We start from the raw sequence: 16,836 nt of genomic DNA, 5'->3' as shown, positions 1-16,836 counted from the left end.
CATTTTGGATAGTACAGCCTGTCATGACGCTCTGATCTGTATTTTGGCAACAACTGGCTGTTTCCGTGTATGACAAAGCTTGGTATATTCTCAGAAAAAGACTGATGAAGATGGACAAGGTTGCAATAGACGTTTTAGTGTACTTTTTTTTAAAGCTATTCCCATCAAACGTTTACAACTCATACAAAGATCATATAGAAAATAATCAAATCGTTTATATAATGGCATACAAGGTACTTTCACTTTAAGATAATGTACATTCACAGACAGAATACAAACATATAGCAATTGTTAAAGACAACCTTTTTCCCGATTTACAGCACACACACACATTGCTTTAATAAAAGTAAGCCGTCTTCAAAGAAGTTAACTGCCTGATTATTTACCGCTAATCTTTATTACTCCATATACAAGTCTTCCTTGTCACATCCCTTGATTACCCTTCAATCCTGTGGACGTAACTGAGCCTCACCCCAATGAGCAACACTTTGGTGTATATACAAGAAGTCCCAGTAGAGTATTAGAATTTTTCCAATGTAGCCTGGAGGGAAGGTGTTTTAAAAAGGTTTCAATTCAAGCATTAATGTTGAAGAACATTATTACCTGTAAATGCAAGTTGTCCGTCTCTGGAGTAAGGACTCAGTTCCAGATAAAGCAATCTAATGAGGAAGACTAGGTTTCTGAGTAATGAAGATTAACGGTAAGTGTTTTGGAAATTCCCCACCTTCACTTAGAAATGTATGAAGCCCATCTAAAGGGCAAAACTCACTGTCCATCAATCTCCAGTTCAGCAGGGGGTCATACACAAAGGCCTCCAGCACTGCCATGACGCTGTCCCTGTGTTCCCGCATCACCTCCATCACTGTGTGACACGTGATCCTGTAATTTCCATCCAGTCCTGTCACCTTCAGAGACCAAACACAAAAACACAGAACTTAGTGTGTGCTTCCCTCTGGACTCCCCCAACGAACTTCTGTGTAAGATTGGGCCTGAGAGAGAAGTTAGGCTAGAACAGCGCTGTGCTCTTTGTGTGGCCTTGTAGTGCTACTGGGTTCCTGAATGTGTGTCTAGCTATGGATTTGGGTGTTCACGACGTTCTGATTCCGGGTAGCACATGTTTTCAGTGGTACATCTTTTATGAGATGCTACTTAGTCGGCATTTTAGATCCCTGTTGAACCCATAAGTGAGAAGCCACTTTCAACAACTCTTCAGTAAAATTACAAAATCACAGAAATGAGATACACTTTTCCCTATAAAGAGCCAGGTATCTATCGCTAGGTTGTGCTGATGTACGACTAACATAACAGTCCCTGCTGTAGAGATAACATCTGCTAACCCAAGCATGAAGGGGAAGCAACAAAAACAAAGAAAAAAAGGAGCAATACAACAGGAAACCTAGATGCTAATCATGCTGTTTTGAATGCATGTTATCTCCACTAACAGCTTATTTTGAAATAGTTCAACCACTTTTTGGCTCACCATCCCGTAGTATTAATTACTAAAAGGATGACGCACTATTTCCATGAGGTTACATTTTATTCCTTGAACTTGCTAGTGTCTGAAAACTTTCTGAAATAAGGGACCAACGTAAAACCAGTTTTTTCATGAGAGAGGAAGATTTTACTCACCCCATGATGGATTAGTGTTTCCTCCCACAGATGCCTCATCTTAGCTATTCTCATCCGGTGCCAGGTTTCTTCATAAACTTTTTCAAACCACCAGGGGGTGCAGCACTGCTCTGCACCAGCCCTGTCAAGTCATGTTGCACGCCCCAACAATGGATGTCAGCTAGGGGCCAGTATATCTGGAGCTGCTGCTCCCCATCACCTCAGTTGTGTCTTTTCCCCTAGCACTCAGCAGGTGTACAAAGCATTCGCCACGAGGGGCCGGTTGGGAGGTGATGAGGAGGAATCTGTAGGAGGAACGATTAATCCATCAGAAAGAAAAATACAGAGAGGGGCGTAATTTGTTCTTCTAATGGATGCCTTCCTCCAGCAGATTCATCATCTTGGACAGAGTCCCAGAGCCATAAAGAAATCCGGAGTAGGGAGAAAAGCAAGAAACCACCACCTAAACCAGAAAACTATGGAGGACTGCACAGCCAAAGCGAGCGGATCCTGACCAGATAGGGAATTCAGGCAGTAATGTTTGGCAAACATGTGCAGCGAAGTCTAGGCAGTTGCTTGATAGATGTCCAGAAGAGGGATACTCTTCTGCAAGGCAGATGTAGCCACCAGGCCTCTACTGAAATGAGCTCCAAGACCATTAGATACATCCTTCCTAGCCAGATCATATCATTCAGAAATACACATGACGGTTCACCTGGACAGGGACTGTTTAGTAACAGCCCTGCCTGCTGCAGCACCAGTATAATCCACAAAAAAACTGGATGCCCCTCACAGACGCGCCAAGCACCAGTGACAGGAGGCTCTTTTTCCTATGGTCCCCAATGTGGCACAGGGCAACGATATATATGGTCAAGTCTCTTAACCACTGCACACGCACCTAGGGTCCATGTTACTTGTGTGTGTCAAGTCGAACCCCGGAGGCAGTTTTAGGGCTAAGTACTCACCTGTAGGTTTCTGAAACATCATTGGCGATGTCATCACAGTGGAGGGAATCTCCTCATCCGACATAGTGATGCTACCACACTCTGCTGCTTTCACGTCGGACTCCACCCGGCGCCTCTGTCGTCCCAACCACTGTACAGAGGGAGCCGAAGCTGTCCTCTCTGTGTTCCTTTGCACCACCTGCTGGTCCTCCTTCAGGGAGACTCTCTCAGCAGGTGACGCACCACCCACCGTTCCTCAGCAAGTGGGAGTGGGGGTGCACTCCCTCCTGGAATATTGCGTCCCTAACACCGGAGCAGGGAGACCTCCACTTTCTGATGCGGCCACGCCCCCAGCATGGCAGTCCACTCATGCCAGGAAACACTCCTGCTCTGTCAGGGACAGGAGACATGTCATCAGGGGGTTTCCACGCTCTCCCAAGCCAACCCTCAGGCTCACTACCACTTTGTGCAACTTGAGGTGCACACGTATGCAGACCTCAATTGTAGCCCCTCAGTAGGGCCGACGTACGCTAATAACGAATAATGCACCACACGCAGAGGATTGATTTCCAACTCCTATATTTGTTCCTTCATCCTCGCAACTCCCGTTCCCTGCCACCCTGTATCCCTTCTCTTCCCCCTTCCTTATGGTCCATTTCCTTCCTAACAAAATGAACAGTCCATCTAACATACGTTACAATCGGGATCCAACACTGACATTTGCCTCCTACTGATTCAGCAGGGCTTCCAAGCCTGAAACCTTCAGGGGTTAAGCATGACACAGCAAGAGCTAGAAAATGTAGGTGGCAGTCAAGAAGCGCATTGAGTATGAACAAAAAGGGAACAGGTTTATAGGGCGTGGTGGACCCTAATATACTAACATGACACCATGTCCAGCATTAGGGCGTGCAACAGCGCCGGATGGAGCAGCAGAGCCACGTTACACTCCCTGGTGGTTTGAAAAGATTTCCGAAGAAAAGTTGGTGCTGGAGAAGAATATTTAAAATGAGGAATCTGTGGGAGGAAGGAATCCATTCGAAATAATGACTTGCCTTAGTACAGGGTGTTAGGTAGAATTTCATCTTTGTGCAATATTCTCCCCACTTGTGAGTCCCCCAGCACTTTTTTGATCAGTTCTCCTGAGTGAGTGGGAACCTTTTTCCCCACTCACTCAGTCTTTTTCTTTACTGGGAACCTTTTTCAACCCTTTTAGTTGCATCTTTTTGGAGTAATGCTTTCATCCACCTTTTCAGGCATCTGCAATGTATTATTGCAGCACACAGCAATTTCTGTGCAGTGTTGCTGGGAGCTCTTTGACCTGCCCTTTTTATTTTCCTTGTGATAACTACTGTAGACTTTCTGCTGGAATGGAAATTTGTCAATTGCATTGCTAAAACTTTTAAATGAACTGAATATTATTCAAATCACAGCGTACATCTGCTCGTTTAAGCTGACATCTTATTAAGAAACAGTCTGATTGTTTTCATTTATCTTCTAGAATGTGTATTTGTTGATTAATCCACTCTCTTCTATTTGTTGTGCATTACTAAATGTTGGTAATGTATGTTGTTGTGTGTGCAAAAAAGTCCAATTGTGAATGATTGCACAATACACTAATTATTTATTTTTTTAAACTGCTATTTCCAAGAATAGGGGAATACTTTCTATCCTGCCTAACTTTTATTTTGTGGAACCAGCACACCCAAACTTTTGTGGAGTGCTGAGGGGACACAATGTATCCCTTTTTTCACTTCTGCTGTTCTAGTTCCAGTGACAAGTTCATCTGAGTGGCTCGTGGCAGTGGATGTTTTCTATCGATTTTTGTTGACACTTACACGCAGGCTGCTGTCGAAGCTGCAGTAAGGGACACGGCTCACCATTGTACTAAAATGGTGGCGGACTTCTTTTTTAGCCAGCTCTTGATGAGGGGTCCTTTCTTGAGCATTCTTCTGCCGTCTTGGGTTGGAGAGGTCCTGCTGACTCTTGTCTTTGCCAGGCTCCCTTCGGGAAGCTGCCCGAGAGCGCCAGCGTGTGTAGGTGGACAGGAAGCTGGGAGTGCACCGAAACTCTGCAGGTCTTTGTGCTCCAGTAAGTCTGCTTGAATACAGTTCTGACTGGGAGAGGCTGGCTGTCCTGTTGGGACAGCCACAACCCAAATTCTGAATGTGGCAGGACTGCTGATTGGCGGGGTTCCTGCATAACGGTGATGGTCTTGGAGCAGACCTAGAGAGTCGACCCATGGAATAAAGAATCTGAGGAAAAAGTAGAAGGAAGTCTGCAGCCACCGCCAGCTGAGTGACCGCTGCTGCTTCAACCTTCTCTTCTGATCGACAGGGAAGATCTAGACCAGCCGACTTCCTCCCGTGAACTGGTGGGACTAACCAGTCTTGCGATAACCTACATTTTGAGCCATCCCTCAAAGAGTTGTGATTGTCCTGGGCTGCAATTCCCCAATACCCTAGGACCTGGAAATTTGCTGTGCATCGTCTCCTGAAGCACAGTTTCAGCTGGAACTTTGTGGGCATCCTGCTGGACCTACAGTTATTCTTTCCCGCTCTGAGACATCTCTCCTTCGAAGATGGGGACCGAGAAACAAAGAAAAGCCTGTTGTGTGACAACCGTTGCTGAACCGAAGCCTGTGTCGAGTCCCAACGAGCCAGCATCGTGAAGATAGTTGGTTGGGCGTCCCATGACAAGAAGCTGTCCATCTGCTCCCGCCAAATGTTCCTTCTTCAGCCTCCATGCCAAGAATCTGAACAGGAGCTGCTGTCTCCTCACCTGGGGACTCGCCGGTGACATTGTCTTCTTTCTTGATGAAAAGGTACTGTTCCAATCTTAGGCACTCACTTGGGTGCTTGCTGTGTTGAATCGGACTCCCCCTGAGCTCTCTGAGACACAGTGGGGTGGACAACCAAACTGTGTTCTCCCCGGCCTAAGGACACTGGTCCTTTGGTCTACGAGTGCCAAGACACCACACAGGTGGCAACCTAACATAACATTATGCTTAACATAACAAACAATCCTCATGGGGTCTACCTGACCTGCCTGAACTGCCTTTTAACTAAACATTTTACCTAACTACACAAAAAGAAGAAACCTGATATTTTGACAACTTTGACAGCATCTTCCTTTCTTTGTTCTTCTGCCCAGGTGCCCTGGTCACCCAGTGTCCCCACTGACTTTGAGACTCTCATTCCAAGATAGGGCTGCACTGTCTAAAGTATAGTCTGCCCAAATGTACTTACCAGTATCTGTGTTGCTTACTTTAAATGTTGGTTATAAGAGATGATTTGCTAAACTTGAATGCTACTCTAACTACTTATCTGTATATCATCTAAGAGTTTACTGTTCTACTGAGTAATGCTTAACAAAAGTATTACTGTATATAAATGCGAATACGTTTACTTACCTGTAATTCTAATACTGTGTTAGCTGCCTTACTGTTTCTAATAAATCATATTTTTTTTAATAAATCGACTGTCTCTTCTTGGCTATAGGTGTGCCCTGAGGTCTTTGTACTTACCTACAGCCCTTCTCCCTCCTAAACTTAGCCTGACTGTTCATCCATTGCTTACCAAACCGTTTGGGTAGTTCAGGCCAAACCTAAGAGTTAGATCCCTGTACATCTCAGAGTGAGTCTTCTACAGTCCCGTCACAGGTGTACTTTAGTAAAATTCCCTAACACAGGGCTTACCACTTATAGCTTGTTTCATGACAACCACCTGTGTTAGAAATAAAAGTAACAAACGACAAGGTCAGTCTTTATGAATACTCTGCTCAAATACTGCTGTTCAATGATAAAAGCCCATGTAAACCACTATTATGAGCTCTACTTGCATATTTAGAATGGCCATATTTTGTTATTAATTCTGGTGACTGCCTCTGGGGGGATATAACATGAACCCTGTGAGTGCAAATTGCATGTGGGTGCTATGGTTTTTCTAATACCTAAAAGGGAGGAAATTATTATCTTGAAGCCCGGTATTGCATCCCCTTTGAGTACCTTGCTGCCAATAATGTCTCAATTCTGTGGTGGCTGTTTGCTTTAGGGCTCGTGGCTTCGACTGTCTCTAACGTTGCGTCTCAAATGCTGCCACCTGTGAAGTTTCAAAACGAATAGAAAGTCTATGGGTGGAGGTTGGTGAGCGAAGATGTCCCCCAAGACACCACCATCACATGAGGATTAAAAAGTGACCCGGGTTTTACAGGACCATGCAAACAACATCAAAGAAATAAAAAACAGACATATAACAACATCATGTTGCCATATTTGGAGCAGCTCATTTTATTCCAGAATGACAGTCTAAAGCAAGGGGTAATCATGTATCAAATCTAAACTACAATAGACAAGTGGGTATCGAGATGAACACCACAACCAGAAACGTTTAGTTCCCTGCCATTTATGATGTTCTCTCATGTTTTATTCTTATCTGTCAATAAATGCACCTTGAATCAAGTGTTGATAAAATACATGATTATATGTATAAAGCAGTTTGAAAATGTGATGAATATTAAACATCTAAATGTCCTAAGTGTATAAATGAGTTATCTAATTATCAACCCGAAGATACCATCATTCTGACTCGTTCGGCCTACATTAGGAGGAGGATAAATAAGTTCAAAAGGTCCTCCTGGGAGTTGACTTGATAGTGAAGCCACCTCTCCATGTAAAGGGTAAAGGATATGTTGACACTTACTGCTCAGGCTGTACAATAATCATTAGTGAAAGAAATATCTTAATGATACAATCAGTGGGCCCATGTTACCAGATGGATTTTGCAGGTTAGATGTCTCCAATTAATTACATATTTAAATAAGCAGACACTGGTAGATATTGAAATGGGGTAAAATTGTTCATCCCATTCTTTAGAATAAAACCGGTAACTTTTGCAGGCAACTATAAAGCCCAGGAATAAAATCTACTTGCATGGAGACAGTGTGTTGTCGTTTTAATATGATATATGTCATTTATAACACGCCTGTACACAGGTGTTTATACACGTGACAAGATAAGAGAGGGAAGACAGAGGGAGGACAAGACAAACAATCTCACTAGGACTTGTGTCATTCAGATCGTGCAAGTACAACAATGCAAAGTGCAGGGGGGAAGGCAGAGGGGGGGGGGGGGGGGAGTGCCAGGTAGAGGGAGGGGAAAGTGCAATCAGAATTGCTCTGAGTAAGTGCAGCCAGGTACTTGACACTATTGGATGGTGAGCCAAGAAAGGGGTTGAAATATTTCAAAATAAGCCCTGGCTTATTGTTGAAATACCATGTATTAACAACAACATGATTAACATTTAATTGTCACAAAGTAGCCCTCCCTTTTTCCTTGTTGCTTCCTCCTCCTGCATGGTTTAGCAGATTCTTTCTGAGGAAAGCATTGCCTAGGCCATACACCCACACAATCCAGGGACAGTTACCTTAATAGGGATAAATATAATCTTTTAGAAGTAGTGTTCCCCCATGCTTTCCCCTACCTTCCATTTATTTCTGTGATTTTACTAAATTTGCTGATGAGCTGTTGGAAATTGGTTCTTCCTTCCTTGTTGTGCAAAATATTAGAGACTGGGTGATGGAATTCACTCTTTCGGTACAGCCATAGTTCGGGTTTTTGAAAGCATGAGTGATCCACTGTATACAGTTTTGCCAGGTAGCTATGGGCATGAGTGGCTGGCCAAACAATCTGTGCACTAGTACACGTCACTCAGGCCTTGCTTGCTTATGGTGCATCAGTGAATTTAAATGTTGACTTAATTGACCTATTGTCTATGTCCGAGCTGTGTATATGCCTGCGTCATGAGATCGGAGGCCAGAGGTTGAGTCTGATAGGCATTAAGCTCTTTGATGAAGAAAGCATAGCTCAAGGTATATGAAGATGTAGTGCCAGCATTAACAATTGGGTAATGTGGCATAATATGCAGTTGGCAGGCATTGTATTGTGTCTGGGGTGATCAGGTAATACTCGGTTGTGCTCTGCGCAATGCTGTTTGGTTAGGGTTACCCATAATGAATGTGCTACTATGTAGTGTTGCAGTATGTTAGTAAGGTTGGAGAGTGACACTAACATTTACATGGCCTTTTTTTGCGCTGTACCCGTAGTGCTGGTGCATCTGCTGTGTGCTGTTTAGCTGGTGATGTTTGGGTTCCTATGTATGTCTTAAACTGTGCAACTGGTGTTCTGTTTTGTGGTCAGTTCAGGAGCAAAACAATGCCATCTGAATGACCTTTGATGCTGGGTTGGCTGTCTAAGCATGTGGTGTGGTGGGTTGAATGTGTTCTCCTATGGTGATGGCTTTGGGTGGAACACATTGTACAGTGATGTAAATACCCCTTAGTCACTGGATATACAATGTAACATATTTCTTTAACAAGATAGCTTGCAGGTACTTGCAGAACATCAAACATATGTATCATTAGCTGCACACACTTGGTTGGAAGCATCAGACATCACTAATGTACGGAGGGGCATCGCAGTCTCTTGTTTTTAGAAGTGTAATATTGGAGCAATCGAAACGTAAAAGAGAATTTTGCGCTGCACTACACCACACCTGGCAGCATCGACTTTGAGCAGGACTTTCAAGCCAGCAGTGAGAAATCTACACTGTAGCACATCTGAGGTGTTACCAACTCAGTAATCACAGATAGTGACAACATATAAGGACCTGCAAACCTATGTATTCTGCTAATTCCTTAGCTTTTATGACACTATTTAGCCTCCATTATCTGCATCAGTGAATTTGCACATGTCGGTCTGCCCAAAGCATTGATGAATTCTGGTAATGATTCTTCTCTACTACTGATCATTTAACGCTCTCACCTCCATGGCGTTGGTCAACATTCTGGTGAGCCGAAACGGAATCTTCTCTGGGAATTTTTCTCTTGTCATTGCAACCTGCAAGTGTAGGTAGAACACATGTGAAAACATCTGTAAATATATAGTTTTTCACTGTGCCTCTCTATACCAAAACCCACAAAGAAACCAGGCTTGCACCTCCCCATTGTACAGCTTTCAACCAAAACCTCCAAGGATAGCTGAAATGCATTTTCCAAAAGGACAGTTTCTCTACACTTTTCCAAACACCACCCCCCTCCACGGGCAGCAAGATGCACATCAATGCTGTACACATTTTATATGTACAGCCTCGGTAGCTTTTAAGATGGATTTTCGGGATCGGCTTTGTGAACAGATTCTGAGACGCAACCATATTCTGGTGAATCAGCAAAAACAATACATATCAAGGTAGTTTGACTGAGCAGTAAGGCTTAGACATGGCAGGTAGTGAGAGTGGTGTAGGGTTCAGTTAGACATACAAACACTTGTTATATATTTGCTTAGGTCTTGGCAAATCTTATGAATAAAAAAATCAAAGGTAAGTAAATCACTCAACATACACTGCTAACAGATGTACATTCAGCTTGGGGTGCTCTGGCTACAGAGCACCGTCACTTTCCTTTAAACACAGAAGGATCAAACTATAGAACACTGTAGTATAGGAAAGCACGTGAAAAAAGACAAGGTAAACATTAAATCAATTTTATAATTGATAGGTAAAAAGAAAGGAGCCAAAAAATCATACGTAGCCTTAAATAAGAACGGTCCCATGGATTCCTCATCTTTGATATCTATCTCTGAGCAAAGCTGCTCTTCAGAAACATTTCCGCCAAAAGGGGACTTCGGCCAACGCCTCTGAGGTGGACAAAACGAAGTATAAATAGAGGCACCATGCCCTTCGACACTAGTGTCTCCTTTTTTCTCCATCAATCTGATTCTGAGGTAATCGCAGAACCAAGGTGTTCTAGCTATCCGCCAAAAGGGGCAGGAAGGGAGGACGAAGAGGAACCGTGGAAGGAACATCCATCAGAAAGAATATTATTGAGAGGTAAGTAATTTGTTCTTCTAATGGATTCCTTCTTCCCACAAATTCTTCATATTTGAGAGACTCCCAAAGCAGTACTTAGATCTGGAGGAGAGAACAAACACCACCTGAACCAGAAACTCTGAAGGGCAGTTCTAGCAAAATGAGCATCATGACCTGACTGAGAATCCACAAACAAAGAAAGAGGGGGGGGGATTTGCCCCATGAGCAGAAAAGGAGGGGACAAAAGACCAAATTGTTTTAACACAACAGCTAAATCTATCCTCGCTGTTCACTGCTATGATGTTGCAGCACAGCCTACAAAATTGAGGGTTAAACTGTTGTGAGGTTCTTTCGCCCTGAGGAAGGCAACTTTCAACTATGTAAAGAAACTATGGCCAGACAGGCGGCATTTCAGCCGAAACGTTGTTGTGATGATGTCAACCTTGATTTTTCTTGAAATATTTTTTTGACACCTACACGTATAAAAAATATTTTTTTCTGCTTCTCAAAAAAAGAATAATTGATTGTTTTCTGTTCTTTAAACAAAATTGTGAATTACAACTGTGAGTGTTTTAACAATTTCTGTTATTCTTCTTTGTTATTACAACCTTTATGCTCATCAGGATTTTCTTTGTCTAAATAATAAACTTTTCAAATAACTTTCTAGAAATTTGCCCTTTTTGTTTTCAGAGAATTTCATAAAAATGCATGATACCAGAGTTTGGTACTTTTTTGAACAATTTAATCATGTTGATTTTGATACATAGCAGTAAGGGATCTACGGTGTTATTCTGACTGAGAATCCAAACAGCAATGCTTGGCAAACGTGTGCAGAGAAGCCCACATAGCCACCTGGCAAATGTCCAGAACAGGGACTTTACATTCCAGAGCTGAAGTGGTAGCCATCCCGCTAGTGGAATGAGTCTCGAGACTCCCAGGCACATTCTTACCAGCAACATCTTGACAGAGGCTGTTTGGTCACAGCCCTACCAGTGCGTGCACCAGCATAACCAATAAAAAGCTGTTAAACTTTCTTGCTCTCTCACGCCCAAGAGACGTAATAGCTGAGGGCCCACAGCGAGTGCAGCCAATGGAAGTGTTCCTGTGTCTTGGAAAAATGAGGCAGAGGAAAAAGGACAGGACGATGGATGTTTCCAAGGAAATATCACTCACTCTCAATGTCACCTTTTTGGAGAAAAGAAAATAGAGAGGTTTAACTGACAACACCTAGAGCTCACTCACCCATCTAGATGATGACCAGGGAAATCCACTTAATGGTGAACAATCTTAACAAACAGGAATGTAGGGGCTCAAACATAGTGCCCATAGGAAACGTTAACATTAAATTAAATCCCAAGTCGGAACAACAAACTGGCAAGCGGGAAACCGACTACACAGTTCCCATAGAAATTGCATGACCGCAGGGATCGTGAAAAACTAGCCTAGCTGTGTGGTTCTCTTGAAAACTGAAATAGCAGCGAGCTACTCCATTCATAGTGCCACTCTGCAGACCTGTCTGGGCCAAAGAAAGCTGAAAACCTAAAACAGAGGATGTCGAGCAAGTAAAAGGGTCTGGATACCTTTACTGGCAGCAAGCCGAAAAATTACACAACCTGCAGGCATAAATAGATTTGGTGGTGGACATTCGTGCAGAGAGGCGCATATCCAAGGCACTCTCTGTCATCCCACTCTTCATGCCTCAAACTTTTAGCAGCCAGGCATGAAGGACCAGGCTGTTAAAGTTTGAGAGGAGGATTCGTCCTGCCAAATATGAGAGCAGAGCCACCCTCCGTTGAAGGCGCCAGGAAGGACAGATTGACATGGTCCAGCAACTCCGGGGTACCACATTCTGCGGAGAAGTCTGGGGCAATCAAGGTCATTGTGGACTCCAACAGGGGCAGTCCCCTGAGAACCAGCAAATGACCGGGATCAGTGAGAACACACAGAGCAGGTCGAAAGTCCACTCAACCATTGTTGCGTCCCTCAGACCTCCCTGTTGAGGGAATTCTCTCGAGCAGAAACACTTGCACTTCCTATTCACACTCGAAGCAAAGAGGTCTGCTGATGGGAGAAAACCTCCTCTAGATCTTCCTGACAAGAGCACCTTACTAGTGGGAGGCATAAGTCTCTCTGCGAGTAGTATCTGCAAGAATGTTCTCCTTCCCGGCCAGATGAGCTGCCATCACAGATACAGCATTCTCCAATGCCAGAACCACATTCGTAATGCTTTGCTGCACAGAGGCAAGGATGCCACACCACCCAACATGTTGAGGCAGTGCATGGCTGCTGTGTTGTCTGCCAGGACCAACACAGTCTTGCTCTGTACTGAAGGAAGAAAGGCGACCAGTGCCAGCCTGATCACCCTGAGTTCCAGCAAATGGATGTGTTCCCAGCTTTCTGATGGAGACCACAAGTCGCCCATTGATAGGTCTTGCAGGTGAGCATCCCAGCCATTCCAGGATGCGTCCATGACCAGTGTCAGTTGGGGCTATGGTTGTTGAAACAGAGCCCTTAACAGGTTTTCTTGGGAACCCTGAAACTGGGACCACTGACAACTGAGAAGAACAAGTTACTTTCTTACCTGGTAACGTTCTTTCGATGGGATGTTCCGACGACGTATTCCACATCTATGACAGGTAATCACCACAGCTGTGCTGCTTCGGAAAATTTTCGGCATCTGCGTTGATGACGTCGATACGCTGTCCTCGAGGGCCTCAGTCGAGCCAACGTCACTGGATGTTATAAGTAGGACGCACAACGCTCGTAGCCTCAGTTGTAGTTTTTTTCCCCAGAACGTGTGGCACCAATCTTCTGCCAGTATGACTACAGAAAGCCTTGCGGAAACGTAAGCTGCAATCGCATAATAAATTCTGTAGCGGGGCAGGCTGGGAGGGTTCGATGTGGAATACGTCGTCGGAACATCCCATCGAAAGAACGTTACCAAGTAACTTGTTCTTCGAGGGGATTGGTTCCTCCGTCGTATTCCACATCTATGACAGACTCCCAAAGCAGTACCAACCTTTGGAGGTGGGAAAAGAATTTAGAATTTTAGAATGCCTAATTAAATTGCAGAATAGAGGACCGCCTTGCCAAAGGCCAAATCCTGCCCATGGATAGAATCCAGGGAGTAGTGTTTTACAAAAGTATGGACAGAGGCCCATGTGGCTGCTTCACAAATGTTACGAATGGGAACACCCCTCTGCACAGCAGTAGTGGCAGCCACACCCCTAGTAGAATGGGCCCGTAAGCCTACCAGAGGTTCCTTACCCGCCAAGCGGTAACATTCAGAAATTGTCATAATAATCCAACTAGACAAAGTCTGATTAGTAACAGCTTGTCCCAAACGCCTTCCAGCGTATCCTACAAAGAGCTGATCGTCCACTCTGACCCGGGACATGCGTGAGATGTAGAAACTTAAAGCTCTCTTAGGATCCACCCTATGGAGCCTCCCCTCTTCCTTACCAGGATGCGGAGGAGCATAGAACGCCGGAAGAATGACCTTCTGGCTTAAATGAAATTCGGACACAATTTTCGGAAGAAAAGGAGGACGAACCCTAAGGGCAACCCTGTCCTTATGGAACACCGCGAAAGGTGGCTTAGCGGATAGTGCCTGCACCTCACTCACTCTGCGAGCGGAAGTAACTGCAACTAAAAATACAGTTTTAAAAGTCAACAGTCTCAAAGGACAAGAATGTAAAGGCTCAAAAGGAGCTCCCATTAGGAATTTTCGAACCAGGTTCAAATCCCAACCTGGCACCTAGAAAGGTGACGGTGGGGACACATTAGTGAGCCCTTTCAGAAACTGAGAAATCAAAGGAATCTTAAATAAGAACACTCCTCAGGCGAGCGCTTAAATATGGACAGCGCCGCCAGGTAACCTTTAATGGTACCCACTTGCAGGCACTTGTGGGTTAACGAAAGCAAAAAAGACAGAACCACAGGAATGGCACATGAAAAAGGATCCACATTCTTAACCCTGCGCCAGTCGCAGAACTTTCCATCCCGTCTTCAGAGAGGTCCCAATCCTTATACCTCAACCTTTCAGAAGCCAAGCATGAAGGTTGAGAGACTTGACCTCTGGATGGAGAACCTGACCCCCTTCCTGTTAGAGCAGATAGTCTCGGTAGGGAAGACGGCGTGGAGGGCAGATGGACATGTCGAGAAGGTCCGGGTATCACGTTCTCCTGGCCTATGCCGGAGCAATGAAGATCATTCAGGAACCGAATCTCCGTAACCTCTGCAGCACTTGCGAAATGACAGGGACTGGAGGAAACGCGTACAGCAGTGGGAAGGACCACTCCACTACGAATGCGTCCCCTAAGGCTCCTCTTGGAGGAAATTCCCGCGAGCAGAATATTTCGCACTTCCGGTTGACACTGGTGGCGAAGAGGTCCACTTGTGGGGTCCCCCAAAGGGCGAAGATCTCCAGGAGAATCTCCTGAGCCAGCTCCCATTCGTGCGAGACCATGCTCTGCCTGCTCAGAGCGCTCGCCGCTTCGTTTTCGTCTTCAGACCAGATGAACTGCTGAGATTTCCTGCTGGATGGCCCAGAACTAGAGCTGCATCCGCTCTATGCACAGAGGGAGAGACCCTGCCCCCCCCCTTTTTGTTGAGGTAGTGCATGGCCACTGTATTGTCCGTCAGAATCAGGACATTCTTCCCCCGCCCAGACGGCAGAAAAGGCTTCAGGGCCAGCCTGACGGCCCTCAGCTCCGACAGATTGATATGGTGTCTGGACTCCGACAGAGACCAACAACCGTTGACTGTCAACTCGTTGGCATGAGCTCCCCATCCCGTGAGGGATGCGTCCGTCATGATCATCACCTCCGGCCAGGGTAGCCAAAATGGAGCCCCCTTCATCAGATTGCCTTCGTCGGCCCACCACAGAAGATCCTGGGCGACCGAGGGCGGCACCTGAACGGGATCCGACATCCTGCTGGAGGACTGTGACCACTGCATCTTGAGAGCCCACTGCAGAGATCTCATCCGCAGCATGGCCTCTGCCACCAGGAGAATGCAGGATGTCATGAGGCCGAGCAACCTCAAGAACTCAAATGCCGGGAGACTCTGGGCATGTCGAAACTTGCTCACCATCTGCAGAATGTGAGAAGCCCTCACCAGGGGAGGGAAACACAGCCCCAGGGATGTGTCGTGCACTGCTCCGATGTACTGGAGCCGCTGGGTAGGTGTCAAGTGGGACTTCTTTAAGTTGAGGGAGAAGCTCAGCCTGTGAAGGGAGTGGCAGGTGACTGACAGATGATCCAGGACTTGCTCTGGAGAGTGTGCCCTGATCAACCAATCGTCCAGGTAGGGGTAGACGTGAATCCCCCCTTTCCTGAGATACGCTGCCACCACCACCATGAGCTTGGTGAAGACCCTCTGGGCAGAGGTCAATCCGAACGGCAGGACCCGAAACTGTAAGTGTGAGTCGCCAACCGCGAACCTCAGGTACGTCTTGTGCTTGGGATGAATCGGCACATGAAAGTAAGCGTCCTTGAGGTCGAGAGACACCAACCAGACCTGAAGTTGAAGTGCCTGGAGGACTTGAGAGAGAGTAACCATCTTGAACTTGTCCTTCCTGAGGAGCTTGTTCAAACCACGCAAGTCCATGATGGGTCTCAATCCCCCGTATTTTTTCGGGATAAAAAAATATGGGGAATACCACCCTTGTTCCTCTCCGCCACAGGCACCAGTTCTATGGCACCTTTCTCCAGCAGAGATTTGATTTCCTGCGCAAGGAGCGGATCCAGACTCTTCAAAGAGAGATTCCCTGGTGGATTGTCGTAAGGTATCTGCTGGAAAGGAAGACAGTACCCGTGGGCTATGATTTCCAGAACCCACACATCTGAAGTAATGGCACGCCATTCTACAAGATGCTGCACCAGCCTTCCCCCAACCGGCGAACCATGGGACGTGGCCTCATGACTGAGCCGAAGTAGCTGTGGCAGTGCCTGAGGGCAAAGAGGCAACTGCCCGAGCGGCCTTGGCACCTAGAGTACCCTGTTTTCCACCTCTGGTACTCCTAGTTGGCCTCTTTAACTTGCAGCTCCCCTCGATCTACCAAAGGTAGAGTAGTATCGAAAGGAACATCCCCTCCATTGCTGTCCCCTAGGACGAAAAGGCAGAGGTTGGCGGACTGCAGCGCTCAATGACTTCGCTGCAGCCTTTGAGGTCTGCAACCTCTCCAGGCTCTCGTCAGCCTTGCTGCCAAAAAGATGGTCACCATCAAAGGGCATGTTGAGAAGCTGGGCTTGTACATCCGGAACAAACCCCGACTTCCCCAACCACGCAAATCTGTGCATCACGGTGCTCGCCGCCATGGACCGGCTGACACAGTCTGCCACGTCCAGACCCGACTGAACGGAGTCACACATGGCATCCTTGCCATCCTGTACAAGAGCAATTGCACAGAGTGTGAGTGAAAC

The 16,836-nt window shown here is 45.8% G+C and overlaps 1 protein-coding gene across 4 annotated transcripts in view; it reads right to left on the bottom strand.

Annotated features, from left to right (window-relative positions):
- The window catches only part of MTOR (mechanistic target of rapamycin kinase), a 2,476,747-nt gene that overhangs the window by 287,053 nt on the left and 2,172,858 nt on the right, over nucleotides 1–16,836 (bottom strand). For all 4 annotated transcript variants that reach the window (XM_069609933.1, XM_069609934.1, XM_069609936.1 and 1 more), the window contains 2 exons: nucleotides 9,370–9,444; nucleotides 770–905 (listed from right to left, as the gene is read on the bottom strand). In XM_069609933.1, coding sequence (XP_069466034.1) covers nucleotides 770–905; nucleotides 9,370–9,444 — 211 coding nt within the window. The remainder of the gene's footprint in view (nucleotides 1–769; nucleotides 906–9,369; nucleotides 9,445–16,836) is intronic.

Source organism: Ambystoma mexicanum, chromosome 8 (genome assembly GCF_040938575.1).
Source record: "Ambystoma mexicanum isolate Mex_15411 chromosome 8, UKY_AmexF1_1, whole genome shotgun sequence".
Classification (NCBI taxonomy): Eukaryota; Metazoa; Chordata; class Amphibia; order Caudata; family Ambystomatidae; genus Ambystoma; species Ambystoma mexicanum.
Note: the sequence above shows the minus strand (reverse complement) of the source record. Positions and strands in the feature narration are given on the sequence as shown.